The 27,398-nt window shown below is 37.7% G+C and overlaps 2 protein-coding genes across 4 annotated transcripts; one reads left to right on the top strand and one right to left on the bottom strand.

The window, feature by feature from the left end:
- Positions 1–324: 324 nt before the first annotated feature.
- On the bottom strand, positions 325–13,443 carry LOC591457 (general transcription factor IIH subunit 4). The gene is made up of 13 exons (XM_030984456.1): positions 13,285–13,443; positions 9,602–9,706; positions 8,661–8,792; positions 7,991–8,093; positions 7,265–7,359; positions 5,961–6,141; positions 5,074–5,157; positions 4,625–4,676; positions 3,647–3,779; positions 2,788–2,914; positions 2,216–2,294; positions 1,461–1,522; positions 325–1,155 (listed from the first exon to the last, which is right to left on the bottom strand). The coding sequence occupies exons 1-13, from the start codon at positions 13,422–13,424 to the stop codon at positions 1,039–1,041; spliced, it is 1,410 nt and encodes a 469-aa protein (XP_030840316.1). The 5' UTR covers positions 13,425–13,443; the 3' UTR covers positions 325–1,038.
- Positions 13,434–26,237, top strand: LOC591441 (tripartite motif-containing protein 45). Of its 3 annotated transcripts, none has more exons than XM_030984430.1 (6): positions 13,434–13,525; positions 19,310–20,557; positions 21,040–21,169; positions 21,833–21,947; positions 22,859–22,985; positions 23,870–26,237. In XM_030984430.1, the coding sequence occupies exons 2-6, from the start codon at positions 19,357–19,359 to the stop codon at positions 24,151–24,153; spliced, it is 1,857 nt and encodes a 618-aa protein (XP_030840290.1). In that variant the 5' UTR covers positions 13,434–13,525; positions 19,310–19,356; the 3' UTR covers positions 24,154–26,237. The 3 variants fall into 3 exon arrangements, with proteins under 3 accessions (XP_030840290.1, XP_030840306.1, XP_030840299.1); XM_030984446.1 differs by lacking the exon at positions 13,434–13,525 and adding an exon at positions 13,572–13,592; XM_030984439.1 differs by lacking the exon at positions 13,434–13,525 and adding an exon at positions 18,223–18,344.
- Positions 26,238–27,398: the final 1,161 nt, after the last annotated feature.

The raw sequence follows: 27,398 nt of genomic DNA, 5'->3' as shown, positions 1-27,398 counted from the left end.
CTCTGCACTTACAAACCAAGTGATATCAGAATACAAAGTTCTACATGTAAATTATATCAATTTGGTTTGAGATCATTATTGCTAACGAGATAAAAAGACGTTTTGAGTTATTGCCCCTCCAAGCATAGTCAATTACAGTCTCACCTGTCTATAGCGACCACCCAAGGGAAACACAAAAAGTGGTCTTTTAAGACAGGTGGTCTTTGTAGACAGGATCCTTTAGTACATGTTTCAATGAGAAGCAATTTTCAAGGGAAACAAAAGATGTGGTCTTTATAGACAGGTGGTCACTAAAGCAGGTTTGAGTGTATTTTTTAAATTTGAGGTAAACCTCTTCCCTCAATTTTCTTGAGCTATCTGTATTGTAGTACCATGGCACCAAATCCTTTAAAATAAAACCAAATAATCAGTTGATCTAGCTGATGGACAGGCTAAGCCAAAACAATGAATTGGCGTTTAGTCTACAACCAGATGGTCTTCTACGCAAGTAGTCGATTCCCATATGGTCTACACCCAACCCATCTACTATCAGCATGGTCTAATAATAATTTTGTCTACTTATCATTTGGTCTAATTTCCATATGGTCTAATCTCCAATTAGACTACTACCCACTTGGTCTATTCTTCATTTAGTCTAATAACCAGTTAGTCTAATTCCCAGTTTGTCTTACGCCCATTTTGTCTACCATCAATCAGGTCTAATAATCAATTGATGATCATTATTATTCATGATTAAATAAGTATTGGAACATATGGGTGTAGACCAATTGGGTAGTAGACGAACTGGTTGTAGACCGAATGGCTATAAACCAGTCAAAACTTTCAGTCAGCTTTAGCAGCTAGGTGTGGACCTTGTCCTTTCTTCAGCTTCCATATCTTTCTCATGAAAATTATCCTTTCTCCAATTTCTTCTTGTACTTCTTGATGATGTCATACTGACATTACCAAGGTCGTCTCCTCTTCAATGGCTTCCATTAGTTCTTAAAGCTGTTGCATCCTGCAGAGGAGATTGCCATTTTGTCCAACCATGCCCTACGGCTACGACACTTGTCCTTTTTTCAATCGCTTCCAGTACTTCTTGACACTATCGTGCCCTGCCGGAGAAACGATCATGATGCGTCTTGCAGTACTATCCCAGATAAGTACACCAAGGTCCTGGTAAAGAAAAGAAAGGATCCATTTCATGAATTGTAATAATTACAGATGTAAGTACATCAACCTGAACAAAAACATAAAATCATTATATGTGTAGAACAAGCTTTTAATTGTCGATTTCTTCACGAGAGTATGCAGAAAAGAATGCCTTCCAAAAACTCATCAAAGTTCAGAAGTAAGAAACATAATATCTTGAACCGCATGACTAATTAATATAACCAAAACTAGCTAGTAGTGTACCAAAATAAAGGGCAACTGAATACCGATCCTTTCTATTGTACAAATTCCGTGCTACATGTACATACCTTAGCATAGTCCCGTAGCACCTCAAAGTCATGAAGAGACAAGAACTCATTGTATATGATACCTAGAAAGAAGGATAAACATAGATTAAAGTCCTTTTTTATCATATTACCAGAGGATGCATAACCTGTAGCAAGGCTGATGCTGTGTTTTCAATGCTCTGGAGCTGAAAAGGCAAATTCTGTAATTGGCAGAGACATCCACTGAGTGGGCAGGCAATCTATAATCTTGTATTTCTTGGAAGCATGTCTTCTTTCACATTTAGGTTAACAACACTCCCAAAAGTTGAAAACTAAATAAATGCAAGTCTTTCTTTCATGACACATTTTAAACATGTGATTACCCTTGAATACCTTCAGCCAAAATGATTTATTGAATCCACTGGGTTGATTTCCACACATACTACACAGACTTAATAAATTATGCAACACTTATTGTTGCATTATTTCAGCTGTGTCAGAACACTTATACACTTCACATTTATTTCATTTTGACTCTAAACGCCCAGGACTTGAAAGTCATCAGTTCCAGTAACAGGCCATTCTTAATTAGTTAGAGGGGTAGAAAATGCCCCACCCCCCCCCCCCCAAAAAAAGAAAATATCCTATCAAGGCAAAGGGCATACAATAAAGTGAAATTAACAAGTTTCCTGTTATGTGTTTTATGACAATTCAATGAACAGAAGTGCCAGACAGACCGGAGGGACAAGCATCAAATCTATGATTGTGGGAAGTCTTACAGAGCCATGCATGCTTACCTTGTGTGAAACTGAGTCTGTCTCTCTCCAGCTCCCACAGTCTGACCTGATCACTAATAGTAGGAGGTACGATAGGTGTCTGGATGGAGAAAAAAAATAAACAAACAGTCAATTTCCATTAAAGTGACTCGATAACATATTGCCTCAGATTCTAAACAAAATCATGGATTTAGCTCATGCTGCAATCATAATTATATACCTTTAGGTCAGTCAGGAACCCCATGAATTTTATAAGCCGATTGCCTTTCTGATTTTCAAGATATTTATGGTTGGAATTCGAAATGTCAGAATTGTGTTCCTAACGGTTTTTATAACACTACAGTCTATTGGGGAAAATGAGTATGGTAAAACCAGTCACTCAAAGATTTTTACTTTTTGAGGCACTTCATGATCATTTTGAAGCGCAATTTTTTTTAGGGCTTCAATATTACACCATATCACAGACACTGATAACATGTTGGGCCATGCATCTCAGATTTAACATTGTTAAACGATCCTTTTAATGGATGAAATAAACAAACAAAAAAGCTTGTTCAAGACTTTGATTGATGATAAAGCTCTCCTAGTCTTACCTTCAGTCTCATGTTAGGGTGTGCATGAGTTCTCAAGAAACTTAGAATCTGTTCAGCTGTGATTCCATTCGATATGGCTAACTGTACACTCTCCCTCGTCAAAGCAGCCACAGAAAGGTTTGGGAACCTATAAAAAGGAGAATACAAATTCATGAAGGACTGCCTTTAACAAGAACGGAACTTGAATGTATATTGAGCTGGTACATAAATGTTAGAGAACCTAAATAAATGTAGAGCTTACATACAGAAACAACAGGGAGCAGAGGTAGCACTATATCAGAGTTGCCAACCTTGTGCAACCAACAATAAAAAAGGAACCATGATGGCAAAAAAAGAGGAATTTCAAGCAACAAAAAAAGGAATTCATTAAAACAAAACTTACAAACATGTGCGACATACTTCCAATGCAGAAATGTCCATTCCTCATGCTGTTATTTCTATGTTAGGACTTATAGTTTATTATTAACAAGTAGTACGTTTTTGTTGTTATTTTTTGGTATTATCTGGGTTTCATTCTCTTTGAGAATATTTTTCTCTTCAAGTATGTTTTAACCTTAGTTTTCTATTGAAGTAGTGATCAACATTTTGGGGCATTTGGTTGACGTGCGGTATGTGAAAAAAAAAGAAAAAAAAAAGAAAGTATTTTATGAAGAAAAAACGTACTACCATAATTTTGAGAGAAGAAAAACAGAACAAAAATCGGGGAAAAAAATGGTTGGTAGCTCTGCTATATTAATACCATAAAAAATAACAAGGGGAGGTAGCAAAAAAGAGAGAGAGAGGGAGGACGGGAGGAAGGGAGAGAGAGATAGAGAGAGAGAGAAAAGTGAAGAGAGTGGAAGAGAAGCGACAATCTCACCTGTACATCATAGAGCAAAAGAGTCCCAGTATTTCAACCTGGAGATCCGACTCTGTGTAGGCATAGACACGGAAGTTGGTTTCCACGACGATGAAGCCGTCTTTGTGATCATCCTTGGCCATACTTGATACACCTGCAATCAGAGAATAGAAATATCAATCAGAAGGCAAGAACCACAGGTTTATTGTGGGTCTAGAAACATAGCCTGCCTACTATCCACATGGTCTAATAATCATTTGGTCTACTTATCATTTGGTCTAATAACCATTTAGGCTAATAGTCTTTTGGTCTGATTCACAGTTTGTCTAATGCTCATTTTGTCTACTATCTATATGGTCTTATGATCAAAATAGTCATAAACGATAATCATCATCAAATGGTTATTAGACCTTATGGATGGTAGACGGAACGGGCATTAGACAAACTTGGAATTAGATTACCTGGTTATTAGACTAAATGAACAATAGATTAAATGGGTAGTAGACTAATTGGAGATTAGACCATATTGAAGTTAGACTAAATAACTATTAGCCTAAACGGCCATTAGACCAAATGATAAGTAGACAAAATTATTAGTAGACCATCTGGATAGTAGATGGGCTGGGGGTAGATCAAGCGGCAATTCATCAAATCCCACATACTTGGGCACAATGATCATCTACCGGGTAAAAGAACCACACTAGCAATCAATTTTACACAAGTCTATGAGACCGTTCTATTCCTCATCAATTACTGCATTCATCTTGATCATGTTGATTCTTTTGTACTTTTTTCTTAATAACTTGATTTCTATTTACAGCAGGGGGGAGGATTTGGGAGTCCTGAAAAATAGTTTGAATGGGCAGTAGACTAGTTGGAGATTAGACCATATGGAAATTAGACCAAATGACTATGAGCCTAAATGGTCATCAGACCAAATGATAAGTAGACAAAATGATTTCTATTGTGTTCAACTCTTGATCTTAGCTACTCACTCACCTGAAGCTAAGTTGATGGCAAGCCTGGTTGGGTAGTAGCGCATGGACTTCCTCTGAAATTGTAAAACATATTACAGCATGAGCGTGCTTCCAGGAATGAAACAGCTTGATTGACTCAAACAGGTTTATTGCAAGGTGCTTCTGAGGTAACAAAAGTGCTTCAGGAACCAAATTATAACATTATAAGAATAAAATTAATCTACTAGAGGTGAACAAAAAGTTAACTGGAACATGTCAGATCATCATATAAATAATAAGAAACAATACTATGAAGCATGATACGATGTTAAGTGAAACTCTATAAACAATATGCCCTTCATATCTATGAAAAAAACATTACTTACATCGGAAACATGCTTGTACCTTATCCAGTCATTTTGCTGTCTAACAAGGGTTTTGCACCCCCCCCCTTCCCCTGGGCAATGCCCCTGGTAACAATCATCAACTCACCTTTCTTTGGAACACTAAGCCTAGCTCTCTCAGATGCTGCAAGAAATGAAGCTGCTGCTCAGTCATGCCCTCAGATGAATAGTCCTGAAAATCATTGTATAAAGAGGAGAAAGAAAACATGATGAAATCTTTTTATCAACATCTGTATATTGCTGATAATAATGTAAATGGTATTGAGAATAAAACAAGAGAGCTTTGACTGGTTGAGTAAATCATAACGTGTAGTTTAAGCTTCTACCAACCTTACAATTTAGTAGGCAAGCTTTCATTCACTCCTGTGGACTCTCTCAAGCCAAGTGATTATTCACAGTTTCTTGCTCTAGTGATCTCAAGGCAGAAGACAGCAAGTAACTGTGTATATAATCACTTGGCTTGAGATGAAAGCTTGTCTACTTAACTTTAAGGTTGGTAGAAGCTTAAACTACATGGTATTGAGAATGTTTTTCTCTCTGTGACAATCTGGCAACGCTATATCATTTCCTGTATATTAAACAGTGACTGGTTCCTCTTTTATCACAAGAAAATTCACTGAAATGACATGCTTAGATTCTAGATGCCACTAAATGTGCTTGAAGGGAGTTCTAGTAATTCTATTGAGAGACATAAGTAATACATGACATAAACTAAATCACTCATACCCCTTGTAAATTTGATGTTTTCTGTGTTTTTCGTAACCCAAAAATGAAAGGTGGACTGGTTGAATTTAATGCCTTTGTTGAGCACTTTTAGATGTTAGCTTTAATATGTCACATTCTCAAGAAACAGGACAAATCAATTTTTTGTTTAGCATTGCTTTGTTTTAAGCATTTTGATGATAGTGAGCCTTGCCATGCACATCAGACTTACTTAGACCCACAAGCCAGTAGGCCCACAGGTATTTGACTTACTTTTCCTAACGTTGAGAAGCTGAGTTGGAAGAGGAAGGAGAGAGCGTCTACGATGTCTAGACCTCGAGCCTGGGAGGTCTCTAGATACTGCAGCATGAAGAACCAGACCTGAGAGGGGGTATCTAGGAGCAGGAACTGAAAACCAGAGGGTGTGATCACCGGCGTTCCTCCCGATTCACCTCTGAAAAACAACAAATCAGTTACAATGTTTATTCAACAAAAAAAAGAAGAAAAAAAAAGAAAACAAATTACAACAAAATTATTTTAAAAAGAAATTGATGTACAGACTCCCGATTCACCTCTGGAAAACAACAAAACAGTTAAAATGTTGTATTCCTTAAAAAATAATTAAACAAATTTGATGTTTAGGATCAAGGTCATAGAATTGAATGAACTTGCTGTGTAGTTATCACATCTTTTTATAAAAACCTATTTTTGAGGACCAGTTCCTCATAAAAAGTAGCCCATGATACACTCTCTTTAAGAATTTGTTTCATTATCATCATCATTGATTAAAGTCACCATTTTGCCTCTTACGAGGGGTTACCGACTATTGTGCCATGTTGAAACTCCCTCCCTCTACTACTTCTGGTTTCGAGCATCCTCCTCATTTAGTCCTTACTGCTTCCTTTATTCACAATATCTTTTCATGAAGTCTTCCTTTCCCTCTTATGCCATCCATTTCCCCCACTCCCACTCTTTTCACAGGTTCATCATCTTTCCTTCTTAACCAAGACCCATCCATCTCAATCCACTTCTCTTTACCACTTCCACTAGTTTCTTCCAGACCCAACCTTTCCATGAGCTCACTCGTGTCCTTTCTATCTGACAGTTTCACACCACACATCTTCTGTAATAAATAAGTTTAAGATAGTTCCTTGGAAACTTATAGAGCGCAAAATAATATCCATCAGTTATTAGAATGACTACCTCATGTTTTCATATATGACTTTTGCAATACCCAGTATATTTAAACCGTATGCACTGTGATTTAAATAAGGATCACAATTTATAAATATACACAATGCATAAACTGTATGACACTTACTGCATTGACAATTGCAAATCGAGGGTTCAGTGACACAAAGACGTAACTCCATTTTTTGCCAAAATGAGTGTTTGATATCAAAATGTTCAGAAAATTTTTGTCTTTCCAGGAAACACAAAAAACTTAACTCCTTCCAACACCCCATAGACCTAAATTCTTAAGGCCAAAGTGCTCAGTGACACATAAACCACTTTTTCTCAAAATGTCCAAAATGGAGTTACGTCTTTGTGTCCCTAACCCCTCGAAATGTACTCACAATCTCATGAGACCCGAATGAGTCAAGACGGTAGCAATATCTCGACTCAACGTATCTACAGCCTTGGAGGAGCCCACCAAGAAATGAAGTACACACTGCAAAAAAAACAATATACATAACTGTAAATAAAATAAATTAGATCAATTTATATAGCGCATCTACTACATAAATATACCATACTGCGCTGTGATGAAAACAGAACGCTTAACAGTGCTACTTTACAGACACACAATAAACAAAACTATTCAAAAGCTCCTGAAAACAAGTGCGTCTTCATCAAAACTTTAAAGACAGCAACAGATGAGGCTTTTCGTATGTCTAGTCTAAGTTATTCCTGCTCATATACTTATTTTTATAAGTTATTTAGGCATACTTTAATACAGTCATAAAAGGAGTATGCCTGTATCAAGTGACGGGTCACAGCAAAAGATGTAACTAAAACCAGGTTAATACTTTGGTATTTAACAGTTGTTGTGCAGAAAGTTCTTATCTTCTATGCAACACTATTATGTTATTAAAGTAATTAATATTGTTATTATTAAAACGAGCATTCTTTTCCTAATTGTTGAGCTGTCATGACCATATATGTCCTATACAAAGGAAATACTGGTAGTCAAATAATGTTCGTATTTGGAGGAGTCACTTCAAGGGTTGAATTTATCAGATAAAAGAGTTGTTGCACATCAGAATGAACAACTCCCGTATATCTTTAATCCGTTTACATACCTCCCATCTTTCCGAAGAGTACTTGTCAAGAGTAGCTGTTTCTTTCACTTTCTTGTCCTTTCCTCCTTTTCCACCTTTGCCACTGATTGCCCATGGCTTGCCTCTGATTATTTATCATTGAGAAGAAAAAAAAACAGGAAAAAAACAAAACACATTGATTGCTGGAAGTAGGAATAAAGAAGATAAATCAGGAAGGACACATAGAAATTAAACTTTCAAAGGTTTTTATAGGTAAACCCACCCTTCAATAAGAGAGATAGATAGAGAAAGATAGATAGAGAAAGGGAGATAGAAATTGATATATATATATATATATATATAGAGAGAGAGAGAGAGAGAGAGAGAGAGAGAGAGAGAGAGAGAGAGAGAGAGAGAGAAAGGGAGAGAGAGATAGAAATAGATAGAGAGAGATTGATTAGAAAGAGGGGGATGTGTCAAGAATACACTCAAGTCTCATATAAGAGAGGAGATGCACTTAACCACACATGTATAAGTCAGACTGATATATGTAAAAACATCAGAGTTGCATTCATCCTCCTACCAAAACAAGGGATGGAAAGCAACACAGTTACTCTTGAGTAAGAGGCAAATATAGAATTACTGGCATTAGACCTGTCATTAATAATACCAAAAACATATAGTCATCCTGTAACAAACTGGATACCCTTACCCTCCAATAAGAGCAGTCTTGAGATTAGTCCTGAAGGTGAGATTGAGAAGCCATCCTGGAAGGCCGCCGGGCAGTGACTGGTCCCTGAACAGACGAAGATCCGTCAATGTTTTCAGTGCTGCATGCAGCTGTCTATAAACAATAACAAAAAAAGGGACAAAATATCTAAACATTACCCATTCAAATACAAAAGACTTGAGATTTATAGCTGAGACAGTTTAATGATTTTGTTTCATTTAATCCCTTTACAAATGACATTAATCACATTAAAGTATAAAATTCTCAGATGAACATGAAGACCAAGGCATTGAGATTAATATATATTAATACTATTTGTCTATATTTGTATTGTTTCTGTATTATTTTTTAGATCTTCTCTTGATAAAGCTTGAATTGAAGTTTTTAACCAATTGAAAATACAACTTTATATCAATGGACAGCTGAATGTAGGTAGAATATAATATAGAAAGCCCAAAAGATTCAAAAATTCCCCCTTTCAATATAGCACAAAAGCAAATTTAAAAAAATCTTTCTACACTCCTCAAAATTACACGTCAACAGGGAGCAAATTTGTCGTATTTGCAACCTGTAGAGAAATTAAAATTCCTTGTTTTTCTATAGGAATTGGCAAATTTTCCAACCTTTTGACAATATTTTCAATTATTGTTGCCAATTTGAAGAACAAAGCGAGATCAATTTAGCCCTATAAATAAATCTTGTCCTGAAAGGATTAACTTACTCCTGCTGATTGCTCTGTATCCATGAGGTGACTGATTTTGTTTTCTTCAGAGACATACCATCTTAACTAAGATCTTATCTTAACAATGTAGCAAACTAGCAATAAAAGAAAAAATAATTATTGTTGCCAATTTGGAGAAAAAAATGTGATCAATTTTGCCCTATAAATAAATCCTGTCCTGAGAGTGAGAGGGTTAACTTACTCCTGCTGGTTGCTCTGTATCCATGAGGTGACTGCAGCTTGGGGAATGGGAGTGTCAATGAACAAAACCCTCATGATGCAATGTTTGCCCAAAACTGGAAGCTCACTGCACAGAAAGAGGTAATAATATACAACAAATTAGTTCCAATATTAAAGAAAAGAATGTCATACAAGTAAAGCCAGACTCCCCATCCCCAAACATTGCCAATAAACATCTATTGACTACAACTTTTTAATTGCTAGTGAAAAATTGGATATTAATTATTAAAATCTATCTATTTATACTTACAGGAGTTAGGCCTAGTGCAGATCTATTAAGTCATAATTAGAGTGTGAACATGGTGAAAAGCCATTATTAGTTTTTTCATTTAAATAACCATGTTTTGTTAGGCAAATTCATGCAAAAAAATATATTCAAAAAATTGACTTGAAAACACATCACACAATTAGTCTGAACCGAGTCAGGAGCAAATTTGAAGAAATTATATTTTTAAATGTTGTAAAACCAAAGATATAAGAAGAAAACTGACCAAGTATCTGTACTAAAAATCGTACATGTAAAATTGGTCGTAGACATTCGACAGCTGAATATGACGCGCACGGTTGCATTACGTGCGTTCTCGAATCCAAAATCGTACCTCACACACACACTCTCGCCATACCGCGAATGGTCCGTCGTGGGGAGCTAGCCGGCAGAGAGTTTGCAGCGATACCAACGCAGCTTCGGAGCTCCGCAGCGCGCCATTTTAGCGGGACTCAGAAAGGTTTGCGATGGGAAGGCAGCGGCCTAGCTTTTTGCCCAAACAACGCTAGATCGGCTGCTGGCAAAATGAAAATAACTACGATCGAGAACATCGTCGGTTTCTTAACTTTTCAGTGAGATAATTCTGAATTCTAATTGAGACTATATAATAAATTAAATCGACAAAGAAACCTTGGTAGAACTCTTATAACTATACAAAAGCTTGTTTATTTCTTCATTTGACATTTTGTTTTCGACCATTTTTTCGTGCGCGAGTCAATGTAAACTATGTATTACCAAACTTTCAACACGCAAGGAACGGGGAACACTCGCGGACCTCGTAACAAATTCGTTGCAAAAAAAAATTTTCAAGGGTGATTTTGAAGCAGTGAAGAACATTGGCGCTGCAATGCGCAGAAATATACTTGAAAGAAACTTAAAAATTAATACCTGAATTTTCAGAAAATCGTATTTGTATTAGTGTACCTAGATGTGACTTGTATCTAAATCAGATTTATGAAGATTTGTCGGGAAAAAATGTCAATTTTTTCCGTTTGGTGGTCATTTCTAGGCTAATATTTTAAAAGTTGCATCAGTAATGGGCCTGATGTTTCTCTTATCGTACTCGCATGTTATTTCTACATAGATTAAACATAGGATGGTTAAGGGTAAGACCAGATAACATTATAAAAAAGATATATCCTTCCACCCTCCCATATCCAAGTTTTGGGCTGATTATTGCCGACCCACCGCAGCAAGGCCATTCAGATTTTCGTACGCGCGCAAAGCGCCCTCTAGTGCCCCATGAATGTGCCTAGTTTTGTGACAAGCCAGAATTTATTCCCATTTTTTCCTTTAAATATGTTTACAAATTATGTAAGATTTAAATCTAGAATTAGATCTAGACCTAGAGTTGACCTCAAAATGTTAATTGTCATCAGTAGGGGCGCTGGTTGGAGAATTAGGAATGTCTGCATGAACGAGGATATTCTCGAAAACTTGGACAAATCGTGTCCTAAAAAATAAGGATTGTCCACATTTTCGAGTAGACTTTTTTTTCTTCGGCGCTCTGCAGATGTAGTGTTCCTGATCCGTGCACTGGCAATGCGAAGAATGAATTCCGCGTAATAAAATACCCCCAATTCACCGTCTACTTTTATGGGTTTTTCCATCTTCTCAAGGATTTATCGTTCATAACGTGAAAGTTTCTGTGCAAAGTAAATGTGAAAATGCATCAAGGAGCATGAGTATCATCACAGAATCCATTTTTCGCATCGCCAACATGCGGCTTGGAATTAAGAATTTTCCGCATGCATGCTTTCTCTTCCATGTTAAATTGACGATATACAACATGGGATGAATTGGGTTAGGACGAGGATTCACCCTTTTTTCCATCGAACTATCGAAGACTTCTTCAAAATCAAAGTTCAAAATCAAATTATAATTTCAAGTGGTCAGAGGAGTTGAAAAACATCGTAATTGTAAACCTAAGTCAAAATCGAATTCTTAGGGTCTACTTCTTTACATTTTGAAAAAATGTGACCCAACCGAACCCACTCCAGCAAAGCATAGAGAGTCCATGCTAATGCGTATGGACCTCTAGCACTGCATGTATGTGGTATGCACGGGGTGGATTTTTTTTAGTATTAAGATCATAAAATGTAAGACAAATACAACATAACATAGGTTATGTTATATTTGTCTTACATTTTACAGTATTTAAGATTATTAAATTATTTTTATAATAGAAAAAAAGAATTCAAAACTAACTTTTAAAGCCCTTTTTCCTCCTTCTTTTACAGAGACGGCAGCATGATTCCCTCCTCGATTGCGATGACCTCAAAACTGCGCACTTTACGCACACCATACACTGACTTCTACATGCGCTACAATTCGCCACAAAGACAGCTCGCCCTGAACAACTCGACACAATACCCTCCCTGGATATCTCGCCACAATACCCTGGACAACTCGACCGTAGCAAGTTGTGCAGGGTATTGTTGCGAGATGTACAGGGTATTGTGTCGAGCTGTCTTGGGGCGGGTTGTTTTTGTGGCGAGTTGTCTAGGCCCCGGTGAAAACATACGTGACTGTTGACTTGGATTTCGATGCTCGTGACCCGTGGCTCTTGCGCAACATCTGACGGGTAGTTTTCTTATCTCGCAGACGTTTTCATTTATTGCTTTATCGCAGGTTTAAAGCACCTAGGCCTCTTATTCCGTACAAATTTCTAGATAGACTTTCGAAATGCTTATTATTAGTATCATTATTAATATTATTATTATTAAGACCCCAAAATTGCTAAATTGAATATTATACTTTGGAATTATATAGTAATGCTCCGCCACCTCTGTCGGCTAATAGTTGGGCTGAAATGTATACCAAACTCTAAAAACGCTCGTACGCAATAGCCTACCGCTGAGCTGTGTACACAACCGATCGCGTCCATATCAACATGCATATATTCGGACGTAAGCGGTCGCGAACGGTCTTTAAAAACAAAGGTCATAAAATCCGAAAATGGCGCACGTTAGCTGAATTGCGGATGGGCTATAAGCAAACAAGTAGGCCAGATGTCTAGAAACCAAGGAAATTTACACTAACGAAACTTGTAAGTTCCATTCTTTATTTATTTGTGATGGGTTAGTCTAGATCTATATCCCATTTAATTAATTAGTAGGACATTTGAAAGTGTCATACCGCAGGCTTTCAAATGTGTCGCGTTAATGTGCTGGTGCCAGTGTTGCCTGTTTTACTACACAGTCAGGATAGTGATGCTCCTATGTGTGACCGAACCCGCTTTTTGAATCGTTTTCCTATGCAGGCTCTGCACTGGTACTCTGACGGACGTTGATGACACAAATGTTCACCTGTGGGACCACACTTTCAATGAAAGGCAATAAATTAAATCCCAAATAAGCATTCTTTTGATTATATTTTACCGAAAAACAGCCAGACATGTTGCAGGATGATTGTAAAGTCTATCTAAGACAGATCCTTGAAGGGTCCGTAGATAACCATGGAGATCTTTGCAGTCAAGTTTCCTTGAATTATCAAATGCATCTTCACTGGAAGTCGCCATCTTGGATATCGATATCGGATCTAAGGCCAAGGGCTGAACTAAGTTTGTTTTTGTTAGGGTTAATTTCAAAGAAATGATCAAGCGTATATATTTCAGTTTAGGTGAGTAGAAAATATTGTTATAAATTTGATAAGACTTTAACCAAAGGCAAAAATAGAAGCCGTGCAGGTGAGAAAGAAGACCTAGATCTAGATCTAGATCGAATTGCTTTGGCTTTTCTCAGTTGTTATTACTCTTGTCCCACGTATTTTATTTTGTGTTATTAATATTAGTTAGGCTGTACGTGGCAAGAAGATGGACTCATCACGAAGAACTTTGCGCATATACGCATTGCAGAGCTACCTGCGTTACGTCACTGATATAAGAAAAAGATTGAGAAGGAGCTCGAGGAAATGAATAGGAAAAAAACAAGAAGGGGAGAGAGAAAATAGAGAAGCAGAGAAGAAAAGGAGGAAGAAGAAAGCGAAAGATAGATGAAGAGTTGAAGATTGAGCTGAGCTGAGCACGAAGCAATATTTCTTACATTTAGCGCTTGCGCAGTTACGTTTAATCGGTCTCCGCCTCATTTGAATTACCCGCCCGCGCCCCGCCCACGAATCAACGTTCTTGTTCCTTCTGATTGGATGTAAAAGACCCGCCATTCGCTTAACGTTACAAATTTGAGTGCGACGAGAGAGCATACTATTTTCCGTTTTTTTCAATACCAAAATTGTGATATTTCAGTCAAACCCTCTATTTTTAATGATTTTTTCACTTAAGTATTTCACTTAAGTATTTCACTTAAGTATAAGTCTTACTTAACTAAGAAAAATTATCAAAAAAGTCATATTGAAGGTACAAACTTGATTCTTTTCCTGAAATGTCCGTTCACGTTTCGTTTGCATGTGTATGGAACGCCATGTGTGCGTCACCTATGTGTAAAGTGCGTCACCTGTTTAAAGCCTGAAATTTCAGTGTTTTTGGTATCCATTTTTGTATGATTGACAGCTAGGGCGTCAGAGCCGAAGTTTGCTTCCTTTGTTCGGTAATAATTCCGAACCATACAGCTGAGTGTCGTATGAAATCGTTCGCCGTGTTTACGTCTGATTGTGACTGCGTATATGTTGTACTTTGAACTGGTTGTGGTCAGCGTTCGTAGTATTTCCATGGTTACGCGTTTGCGCGGCCTGGCCTGGGGGAAACTGCCTGGCCTGGGGGAAATTGCCTGGCCTGGGGGAAACGGCAATATGATTTCGGCGTTTTGTAAAAACACACCAGGAACTAACTAAGCTCCGAAGGGTGCTCAACCGAGATTTGGTGGTCTCCATTCCTACATTAATTTCTTTGTCAAATAATAAGCACTTTGTCAAATAATTAAAGCACTCTGTCAAATAATTAAAGCACTCTGTCAAATAATTAAATGCAAATACAAGTCCGAAATGGAAAGTTGTAATATGACAATAAAATAACATATCAGTAATAGTTTCATAAATGAGAGGCAGGTTAGTATACTTGCTAACAAAACTGACAAATTTGATAAAAATGGTTAAATCTTGAGAGGATTTTGATCGTTTGACAGTATTATATAATTGAGTTTCCCAAATTATTTTCAGTAACAATGTTGCATTTTTTTTTTGTTGGGGGGGGGGGGGGTAAAAAAAAATTAGTGGGGTTGGGGGCAGCTTTTTTTTTTGGTAATTATTTTTTTAATATTTCTTTTTTGTATGTGTAGTATCATATTATTATCAATGTTATGCTTTCAGTCATCGCTTATTATATTCATAATGTATATATATATCTCTCTCTCTTTCCGTCTCACTCTTTCGTCCCCCCTTCTCTCTCTCTCTCTCTCTCTCTTTCTCTCTTCCTCTCTTCCTCTCTTTCTCTCTCTTTATCATCACTCCAACTCTCCCTCCTCTACACCTCTCTCTTTCTCTGTCTTTTATTTAACAAAAATTTGAATTTGATCAATGACTTTTTAAATGCCTATCGGGGGTCTATGTTTGATTTTTGATTTATGTCATATTTTGTGTTATTTCAATTTAAATTGCAATTGTATGTTTGTGAAATGGATCGCAATTCAGCCATTGGCTGCGATGATCTTTCTAATAAGAACCATTTCTATTCTATTCTACTCTATGTATTCAAATATGTTATTCAGAGATGTCGGAGGGTATCATTAAATGTATAACTTATGTAAGTGCATACATCTTTGATGCGGTCATTCTTTTCCTGTTCAGTCCAATTTCATATTAGATCAGAGTGAGATGTGATGGAAAGGGGGTATGACATTGAGATAAATAATTAGAGAGAAAGAGAGAGAGCGGGGGGGGGGGGGGGGGGGGGGCCTTGTGTTGGATGTCAATTTTCAAAGCTCAAAAAAAAAACTATGCTCATTTTAAGAGGAAATTAAAGGAATACCTAATACTTGACAGTCGGAGAAGTGAATGACATGTGATTGAAATTTGTATTCTTCTGCCGGTTCATACTTTTTCATTTTGTATATATTTATGTTTTCGTACGTTATAGAAATTCTACTAATTCATCATTATTTTCTTCTTCTTCCTCCTCCTCTTTTTCTTCTTCTCCTCTTCCTTTTCTTCTTGTACTTATTATCATTTCTATCATCAGTTTAATGTTGTTATTATTATTATCTTTAAAAGGTAATTCTTTTATTTTTCTTATCTGTCTGTAAATATGACTATTTTTACTTATTAATTTTATACATGTCTGTAAGGGACCCCACTGGAAATAAGCTCTTGTGGGTTATCCTGTTCAAGCTGACTTGTTGATTTGTTATTATTGTATAATGTTGTATGTTCGAAGCTTGTCGAATAAAACTCAATCAATCAATACATACATATACCTCCACACTCAGGCGCGGATCCAGAATTTCTTAGGGGGGGGGGGGGGGGATTTGAAATTATGCAAGCCAAATATTGGTACGTAATGGTGACCCAGCAGTGGCGAAATGAGCAAAAACGTGTTATTGTTGATGTTGTTGTTGGTGTGTTTTTTTTTTTTTTTTTTTTTTGAGGGGGGGGGGGGGGGAGGTAGAAACGATCAACGTAACGTAAATTGGCGTGGGGTCTAGGGTCGAAGCCCCGGCGGGGGTCAAGGGGAGGAGCACACAGAAGCTCAGGGAATATAGGCTTTTAATTACGGTCAGATGAGCACATTTTGACTCCTCATTATTTTGTGACAAAGGCAGGTCACTATTCTTTTTTCCTTATTTAGGAATTTGCCATTTCCCAACACTCATAAAAAAATCTAGGAAAATCATGTCATTTTAGTAATATTTGTAAATCACCGGTATCGAATTAGAAATAAACCACGTTTGAATTATATTTTGGGGGCATCTGTCACCCCCTTCCCCAAGCCCCAACCCCCCCCCCCATCAGTGCGACAGTGCCCCCCCCCCAATCTACACCTTAACTATCTTCTTTCTCTTTTTTTCTTTCCCTTTATCTCCTCTTTTTCCTTTCCCTTTCCTTCCTTCTCTCTTATTTTGTGATGGGGGGGGGGGGGGGGAGGTAACAGCTGGGAGGCAAGGCCCTTTCGCCGCCCGATCTCCTTTCCCCTTTTTCTTTTCTTCTTCCTCTTCTTTCTTTCCCTTTCTCTCCTCTTTCCCTTCTTTCTCTCTCTCTCTCTCTCTCTTTTTGCGGGAGGGGGGGGGGGGGGCGGCAAAGTCCGTTCGCCCTGGATCCGCGCCTGTCCGCACTCATTGAGTCATCTCTTTTGCTTTGTACAACTAATACATTTCCTAATTATGAGCAGCACAGCTCATTACGACAATCGTGTCTAATGTTTATGAACTTGTTTTCCATTTTAATTGGTAAATTGATATTTAAATGTATTAATACATGTATGTATTTACATACATGTAGGAGCATCAGCTATCATGGCTTCAAGAAATCATGACACCCAGGTTGCGGGACGTGGACCCTGCTCCTGTGCAACCCACAAAATATGATAAAAATAACATATAATTATAGAATGTTGTACTGTAAAACATCATCATAAGAGAAAAGAGGTGGAGAGGAGGAGGGAGGGACAGAAAGTGTGAGAGAGAAACAGAGGGGATGAAGGAGAGACGAAGGGAGAAAGAGGAAGAGGCAGAGAGAGCAAAGAGAGAGAGAGAGAGAGAGAGAGATACAGACAGAGAGACAGGGGGTGGGAGTGAAATAGAAATAGAGAGGAAAGACCAGAACTGAAGAAGAAAAGGAAAATCTGAAAAGTAGCAAGTTCAGATAGAGAAAAGGGATGAGAGAGTGAGAGGAAGGATAAAAGTACATGCAACATCAAAATATGAATGAATGGAAGAACCTGCTGTGCCAATCATCATGACAATTAATATTGCACATAATTAATCTCCTCCATTAGATTATGATTTTCATTTCGCCAATGCTAATTATAACACCAATGACTAGACTGCATTCCTTGAGCTGGCGAGGCACGCGCAGTTGAACTTTCCATGAACTCAAATCATGCCGCAATGCGCATAACTTGGCTCGCTTTCCCACGGTCATTAAACTTGTCGGTATTATCCGAAACCCGAAAAACCTAACCGAGGAATCGTTCGGAAAACCGAGGAGTCGATCGGACGCCCGAACGGAAGAGCAAAGTAGCCGCCCAAGTCAAACTAAGGTCAACCTGATTTACGCATCAATTTTCTGATTGGATCAGCGCCCGGGGGCGTTACTTGGGATTTTTTTTGCTAGATTGATCACCCAATGGGTGCTCGTAAACTCATTGTACATGGATAAACAATATATTTGCTTCGTGCTGAGTGAGGAAGGAGAAGGAGTAAAAAAGAGGAAGAGGGAGAAGAAAAGAGCAAGCTACTAAAGTGACTTTCGTCTGCGACTTGAGTGTTGTCAGACCCTCTGAGCTGTGCCCCTCGCCCTCGGGCCTCCTGGAATAGCCCCAACGGCTTGACCGGTAGTACCTGGCGCGAAACGCTACGGTCAGGCGCGACGATAGCTAGGCGTGCATGTTGCAGACTGCAGCTCTGCTGTGTGTGCTGTGAAGTCCTCATGCCATGGGACATGTCTCTTAAATTGAGTTCTCCTCTCTAGCAATAATATAATATAAAATATGACATTGATATCACCTAGCCATAATTGGCATCCATACCCCCTTCGTGAAGAGCAATGTAAACACAACCTTAAGATAAATGTGTTTGTAATCACCACTTACCGCACCCGACAAACCCTGCAAACTGGCTTCAGAGGGGCTTACTTTGAATCATCAGGTCATTGTGTCATTGTGTCGGATGGTCACGTGACACAACCTTCTGTAGATTTGCCGTAGATTTTTTTAAACAAAGTGTCAGACTGTCAGTTAAATTGGATCAGACCATTCGTAGATGAGAGGGATTTATTTCACAAACATAACCACCAGGAAAAAAATTACTTTAAAAATTTTGGGGGCTACTTGCGTTCATGGAAATAACACTCTTTAATTTGTTTTGCATTGAACTCTTTTGCAAAATTTGGGGGCTCTTTTAAGACTTCTGGGGGCTTTTGGGGGCATTTAGGGAGCTAATTCGCTCCGAGCCCCCGTGTATTTTTCCCCCTGATAACCACAGCCAGTTTTTGAATAAAGTGGCGTGTTTACAAAAAAGGTCGGGTAACGCAACCACCCGATCCGACACAATAACCCAATGATTCAAAGTAAGCCCTTCGGAGTTGGCTAATAGACTCGGCCCTCTTCTCACAAGTACCGGAGTGATACCGATGTGCTTACCATCCAGGTCTTCCTGATGATTAATGAGCTAACACTTACAAGCAACATACGACTTGCATTACAGAAATGTATTGTTGTTTTACGTAATGCCTTTAATATGGTTATACTTTCAATACATATTAATTAGAACATTTTTTTCTCGCTTGCTTTACATTCAGGGTTTCAAGAGTGCAGGCATCGTCTCTGAGGTTCAGTGTCATATAAGATGTCAGACTCTGTGGATTACAAAGATAACACCATCATCCAAGAAGCTATGGACTCGAGATTAACCTGTGGGATCTGTAGAGGGCGCTACAACGATCCTCGTCTCCTGCCATGTCTTCACACATATTGTATGTCTTGTCTCCAAGGTCTTGAGTCTCATGTACTCTTCTATCGGGATGATGGCAGCGACACCAGCTCTTTGAGTAGCATGCTGAGCCACTTGGGCAATAAAGCATCTGCCATCATGTGTCCCGCTTGTGGTACAGAAGTGGAGTTATCCAAAGGAGGTCTAGGAGTTTTTCCGGTCGACTTCATGGCTCAGAGGATCCTGGTCCTCGACTCGCTGAACCCAAACTCGAGCAATCTCATCTGCGACCTTTGCACGGATAACTCCAAGGCGATATCACGCTGTGTGGAATGCATGGTGAATGTGTGTGGCTTCTGTGTCCAGGCCCACAAGAGACAACGCAAGACTGCCGGCCACGGCGTGATCAGCCTCCACGAAGCTCAGCGTCAAGGGACGACCCAAATCCACTGCCCTGTCCATTGCCCGAAGCATACGCAAGAGGAGCTTAAGTTCTTTTGCGAGACGTGTGACCAGCCGGTCTGCCGGGAGTGCTGTCTGGTGGAGCATAGAGAGCATCTGGTGGAGTACACCGAGGATGTCGCGGAGCACCATGCGAGGGTAATCGCCAACCTGATCTCTCGTCTCCAACCTCACATGCAGGCTATCATGGCCGGCAAGGCTGCATCGGAACACCTGGAATGCATGATCAAGGAGCGCGGAGAGCAGGTCAAGTGCGAGGTGAACCACTACTTTGACAACTTCATCCAGGCTCTGCAGTCGCATCGGCAGTCTCTGGTGACTCAGATCGGGCAGGTCTGCGACACGAGGTCCAAGTCTCTGCAGTCGCAGCGGATACAGCTCCAGCAGATCCTCACCGACATGGAGCACAGTAGCCGATTAGCATCCCAAGCGCTGGCTGACAGCAATAACAAGGAGCTCATGTCCATCAAACCACTGATCTCTCAAAGGTTGTGCCACCTGAATCGCATCTCCTACCAGAGCACACCCAAGGGAGATTCAACTCTCCAGTTTAAACCCAAGATTGTGTCTAAGAAAGTGGTGAATGGAATGCAGGTTCCTGGCATTGTGGACACCAAGATAGCTGACTGTAACAAGAGCATTGCTAAGGGAGACGGTAAGAACAGCCTCTTGGATACAATTTGATGTATAGCTCAGAACAAAATTTAGCAATCAATAAGGATGTACATGTATATTTTGTATTCAGTACTGAGTATTCATTTGCGGCTACATGTAAATCTCAATCTAAAGTTGTTATGACATTAAAAGGAACAATACCAATTATTATTGCAATTGCACCCAATTCTTGCAAATTGTTGCAGAGTGCATTTACATAAAAGAAACAGAGTAGAGACAAATTTATAGTACTAGATGCACACCTTACAATAAGTTTTCATTTCTTGTTAAAAAAGGTTAGATAGTATCTTTTCATGAGCCAGTAGGATGTATTAACAAAAATAAGGCATGGAACAAACTGAACGATGCAGTTTCATGAGTGAAAAAAAAGTATTTACTATTCATAGAGTATAATGAAGAACAAAATTGACCATTCTTGACATACCGTTAATCTTTGCTAAATCATTTTGTTTTATATCACAGGTCTTCATAGGGCCAATCTAGGCCAACTAACCACCGTCACCATTTCTCTCCAAGATGCTATGGAGCAGGCCTATCGTCATGGAGCAGATGAAATCATGGCTGAACTTCTTGCCATAGAGGGCAGGACAAGGTAAAATAGTGTCGCTATGGCAACATATGTGGTTTCACACGTTTTTGTGACAGCTTTTGATCAAATCTACGATCTACTTCAAGTAGTTTTTTCCCTTCATTGTTAATTCAATATTTGAGTTCAAATTGTGATTTTATACTAGGAAAATTGGAACAGGGGGATTGTTACATAAAGCTGGGCGTAAAGTTACAAATGACTTTACAAATGATTTGAGTATGAAGAGCAAAATGGGATGCCCAAAGTTTTTCTTGACATCTTAACAGAGTGTGACTATATTTCCCATAATCTCAATTAAATTGTAGCCAAGAATACACTTTGCATTAAAATGTTTTGTTAATAATGATAAGGTTAATCTACATCTGCATATTTCAACTTAAGCTCTTCATATTCAAGTCATTTGTAAAGTCATGCGTAACTTTACGCACAGCTTTATAAAACATCCCCGGGTACTCATTGCAAATGTTTGTTGATGTGAAGCTCACTTAATTTATGATGATTGCATTTTATTTTGTTACACCTTTCAGTGTTTTCTCTCTTTCATTTTGCTTGTTTGAAATGCGACACAAGATCTCTTACTTTGTTCTTTCAACTTCTTTGCACGTGGTTGTTTGCGGTTTTTGTTTGGTTTCTTTGCATGTTTTTATTATTTCTTACCACCATCAGAGCATACCCATGCAAGGTGGCCGAGAACGCCGATGGGAGTTACGGAGTGAGTTACACACCCAAGCAGCTAGGAGCTCATTCTCTTCAAATCCTTGTCAATGGCCATCACATCAGGGCATGTTTTTATATTTTACTTTTTACATTTGCTTTTACGTTTTTTATGTTTACTTTTACGTTTTTTACGTTTACTTTTAATTTTGCGATATCCTTAGTTTGTTTCTTCTTAATTACCTCAGTCACAACGACAAACCGACTTCCAAAGTTCCAAACCAGTTCAAAACCGAATGACTATTTGCCACTCCGTGTTATGTACTTTTTGCTCTGTCTTTTTTCGGTCCGATGTCGGTCTCAATGGTGTTACTGGGGTATCAATTAGTACATTCATTTTGATTACGCTTGATTGTGCAGTGGATGGAAAGGGAAAGAAGCTTGCAGTTTGTGTTATTTTTTCTCGCCTTCCTACAATTTTGATTTTAGGGACTTTTGAAATTTGATTGTGCAATGAATTGAAAGGGAAAGTAGCTTGCAGTTTGTGTTATTTTTTCTCACCTTCTTGAGATTTGATTTTAAGGAATTTTGAATTCATTTGTTTGATACAGAGTGTTTGTTAGATTTTATTTTTTATTTGCTCTCCAAAATATTGTAAAATTGTTATTATATTTCATTGCATCAGATTTCAAGACTTCATCTACACTGTATAATGACCAAATAAAATATTAATTAGCAATGTATGTATAATTGATGAAAAGGTCTTCATGTTTTATTCCTACCACACCAACCATATTTTCAAGATTTCATTGTGACAGCCTCTGTTTTACTACTCAATTTGATCTGTCTTCATTTGTGTTTATTATTAGAATGTGAATATAACAGGAAATCAGATTAACAATTTTAAGATTTTGATCTATTTTGCAATTCACAGTTGATCAGTGTTGTTTAACTAAACCATAGTGTATCTGGAAAGAACTAAACCTGTCTGCCAGATATATGCATGGTACTGACCCCAATTTTTTTTTTCAATTTCAGGGGAGTCCCTTTAGTGTGTCGGTGAAGGTGGGATGGCAGGAGCACACTGGTGTATGGCATTGCTGTACATTCTGTTCCAGTGAGGGCAACAAGCAAGCTACCTGTGCGTGTGGGGCCATCATGCCTGGTAAGAACTGGGGCCCTTTTCACAAAACCTTTTTTTTCAATGACAAATGACAAAAATCAGTGACAAATCTGCTGGTAACCAATCAGAAGCAAGGATTTCATTAGCTTATAACAAAAACTGTCATTTGTCACTGATGAAAAGTTTTGTGAAATGCCTCCCTGAAGCTGCAATATAATACAACCCAATTTTGTTTACAAAGACAAAGTATACGTCACGTGGTTGTTTTTATTTATTATTTGTTATAGATCTTGTGTTTACATTTTCAAAGACAGAGATTTAATATTTCAAAAGGATAAATTTGGAGAAGTCTTGAAGTCTGTGATTGTTGCAATGTCTGAAACCTGTACATGTACTTCCATCACCTGTGTGGTGTTGTTTTCCACTTTTTCCATTGTATCCATTTTAAATACCCCTTTCGTCTGATCTGTTCCTTTCTAATACCAAACCTTTTTCTTCTTTTGTACATTTTGTTCTCTCTGCCTTTCCCCTCCCTCACCCTCTGTGCCTTTCAAATTCTTGTTTCCTCTCTCTATCTCTCTTCGTTCTTCTCCTTTTCTCTCTCTGCCTCCACTCTCACTCTCTCAAACTCTCTCCCCTCTCTTTCCTTCCTTTTTTTCCTTATCTGTGTCTCTCTCTCTTCACTCTTTTACCTTGTCCTCCTCTCTTTCCTCCCTGCCCCATTCTGTCTCTCTATATCTCTCTCTTTCCCCTCTCTTTACCTCCTCTTTGTCCTTCTCTTGTGTCTTTCCCTCTTCACTCTTGTCCTCCTCTCTCTTTCCTCCCTCCCCATTCTGTCTCTCTCTCTCTCACACACTTTCTCTCACTCACTCACTCACTCTCTCTCTCTCTCACTCCCTCCCTCTTTCTCACTCGCCAATCTGCAGGTGGCTTCAAGGGTTGTGGTCACAGTCACCAAGGCCATCCAGGGAAGTGGCACTGGTCGTGCTGCGCTGTCAACGTGAGAGACGCCGAATGCACTGCTCGTCGTACCACCCTGAGCAACAACAACACTCTCGCTGCGCTACGTAGCAGAATTCCCAGCACCAGCTCTGGATCTACCGACCAGTCGTCCAGATCGGGGGATGGAGGGCCTGTTAAGTTCGTTGAGAAACCCACATTGGACACAAGAGTGGTCTCTAAAAGTAAAGTCAAGACAGTGTCTTTATAGGTACATGTATGTGTGGATCTAATTAAGGGTCAGTTGCCTTCTTGGGGTACTGATGTTGGAAAGAAACTTAGAGTTGATTACATTCATGTAGAGGTTTCAGAATTTATTTGAGTATATAGAGAAACCCATGTTGGACAAGAGAGTCTCCAAAAGTAAAGTCAAGACGATGTCTTTGTAGGTGTGTATAGAACTAATCAAGGGACACTTGCCTTCTTGTGGTTCTTCTGGATGTTGGATAGAAACCTATGAGTCAATTGCATCCATCTAGAGGTTTCAGAATTAAGCATGGCACATTTGCGTTCAGGAGAAAAGATCATTTGGCAGACAGATTTCTGTTACTTAAATGTCTTTTCAGAAATATACTGTATTCTGTTACATCAACTCATGTCTTTGAGAAAGCGAACATATAGGGATCCTCACTTGTGATGAAACAGCAGACAGGCTTCAAAATACAATTGTAGTGAAGCATGAAAAACTTTCCAAACTTTTTGGCTGAAGAGAAGGATTATTTAAAATGTGGTATGAATTTTCAGCATATGAACTATGAAAAGAAGTGTATTTTGTCTTTCTACGCGTTGTGAAGAATCTGGCCCGACTATCAAGAAATTAATGAGAGAGGGGGCTGTTTATGTTTATGATGAAGAGACTCGATTTCATTTTATGTGGATCACTCTTCCTATTCTTTTACATTTATAGCAAATTATTCACAGGCACTTGAAAAACTGATCACACTCTTTAAAAGAGCAAGACAACTCTGATTATTATGATTTTTGAAAATAAAAAAATGGTAGGTGTTGTGCAGTATGTGTTGTAATGTTACGTTTGAATATATTTGGGAAAGGAAAGAAGTAACGGGATGTAATAGGGACTAAAACCAATAAAAAAACACTTTTTCGTCCTTGATTTGATGATTCTTGCAAAATTGCTGTTTTATTTCACTTGAAAAATACACATAACCATGCAATTAAATAATTATGCAATATCTTTCACTGATGATGAAGTAATCGTCATGCTACATATTTATTTCAATATTGACATCATATGTATCACATTGTACTCGCGCATGATTTTCATATATTTGTTTATTTATCTTTAGTCATTATGTATCTCTACTAATCAAATATTTAGTCATCAATTATAATTGAATACATGTATCTTTACATCAGTGGTGCTCAGAAATTCCCTGTTTCAATGCTGTTATTTATTTTATTATACCAAGCATATTTGCAGCATTTACTACTACCATGCATGAGTAAGTGATGACATCATGAGTACATTTTGTGATTTGTGCCATGTATACATATTCAGCAATGACAACAGTAAAGACAGTGCCTTTCATAACATACAGTTTACAACCAAATTATTCACACCCTTGCCAAGTTTTGTAATTTTTTAATTATGTAAGAAATTGATTTGTCCCAATTTATGTTTCTTGAGAAAGTGACATTTAAGCTTAATACGTTTAATAGTATTCAACAAAGGCCCAAATTCAACCAGTCAACCTTTCATTCTTTGAAGTGACGAAAAACAAAAAAGCATCAAATTTACAAGGGGTATGAATAATTTAGTTGTTAACTGTATATATATCTTTCACATATTCTTTTTCCTGCTAAGGACATCATGTGCAATGGAAAAAAAAAAAAAAAAAGTGAACAAGGAATCATTCAGAAAAAATTGTTCATGAAGCTATGTATTATTTTTTCCCCCTTTGCCCAGTGTGATTATTTATGTTCTTACAACTTCTAGAAAAGAAATTGCTGAATGGTAGCCTGGATTTATCAAAAGCAAAACTTACTAAAAAGGAAAATATTATTGCACACTGCACAGAAAAAGTGACATTACAAGAACTTCTTTATTTGTACTTGGAAGAGTTAGAGTTGCATAATGCAGAGAGTTCAATTTCAAAACCTCACTGATTATATCTTGTATCCTACTAACTTATTACCTTTATATTAACTAGTAGACAACTTGTGTCTTATGTTTACTAGATATTGTAATAACAAATAGTTCAGTTCAATTATAACCAAATATAGATTTATATATGTTTTGTATCTCTAACCCCCAAATAAATTATTGTTTCTAAATAATTGTTTCCTTATATTTGTTCTTTCTGGTCCAGAAGTCTTTTTTTAACTACCAGTACTTTGTGTGTGTTCTATTTCAAAACCAGTATTGAAACTGAACCATTGTACTTCAATATCAATCACTCCATTTTAAGATTCAAGAATATCTATTCTCTTTTTTTTGTCCTTCAACAAAAATAATTTTCCCCACAACCTAGCTCAATTGTGCTAGTGATCATCCTCTAATATTGTAATATCCATCCAGGGGGCCATTCCTCGAAACCATCATAAGTCTAACTTCTTGGACATCCCATTAAAACGTGTGTTTAAGAATTAACACGCATTTCTATGGGATGTCCACCAACCTTAGACTTATGACGGTTTGGAGAAACTGGCCTCGCCCCGGTTCTTTTCATCTTCTTACGACTGCAGCCAACACTTTTTGAGAGTGTCGAGAGATTGAACGGCCCTATTATCATGGCAACGCAGCACGAGTTCAAGACAGCTGCATATATCTTACACTAATAAACAATGAAGTAAACAATGTACAAGTTGACCCTTTCTGGATAGGATTTATTTATTTATTTATTTATTTATTTATTTATTTATTTATTTATTTATTTATTTATTTATTTATTTATTTATTTATTTATTTATTTATTTATTTATTTATTTATTTATTTATTTATTTATTTATTTATTTATTTATTTATTTATTTATTTATTTATTTTTTTATCACATATTTGATCTTCAAATTGGCAACAATAATATTTTTCTTTTATCACAACATTGTAGAAAACAATATGCATGGGCAAGACTTATTGTGTTTTTTTTTTGATGGAACATTTTGATAAAAAAACAATGATGTTGAATCTCTCAAAATATTGCCAATTCTAGGATTTTAAAGGTTATTTTCCTCTTTAAATTAAAATTCCTTGCATCCAACGCAATACAGTAATGAACTAGAAAGGGATACAGTGTGTGAATGAATTATTTGCCCTTTCTACTTGTGAATCTGGTACTTTTTTTTTAGGGCTTTGAATAAAAATGTTAAAGGGATCCGGTAACTTTGTTTCAGATTCTGAAGAAAAAAATTTGGATTTAGCTCATGCTGCAATTATAATTATAAACCTTTAGGTCAGTCAAGAACCCCATGACTTTTACAAGCCGATCGCCTATCT

This window comes from Strongylocentrotus purpuratus, unplaced genomic scaffold, assembly GCF_000002235.5.
Source record: "Strongylocentrotus purpuratus isolate Spur 01 unplaced genomic scaffold, Spur_5.0 spur5_contig_833, whole genome shotgun sequence".
In the NCBI taxonomy this organism is placed as follows: Eukaryota; Metazoa; Echinodermata; class Echinoidea; order Camarodonta; family Strongylocentrotidae; genus Strongylocentrotus; species Strongylocentrotus purpuratus.
The sequence above is the reverse complement of the archived record's forward strand: the minus strand, read 5'-3'. Positions and strand labels throughout refer to the sequence as shown.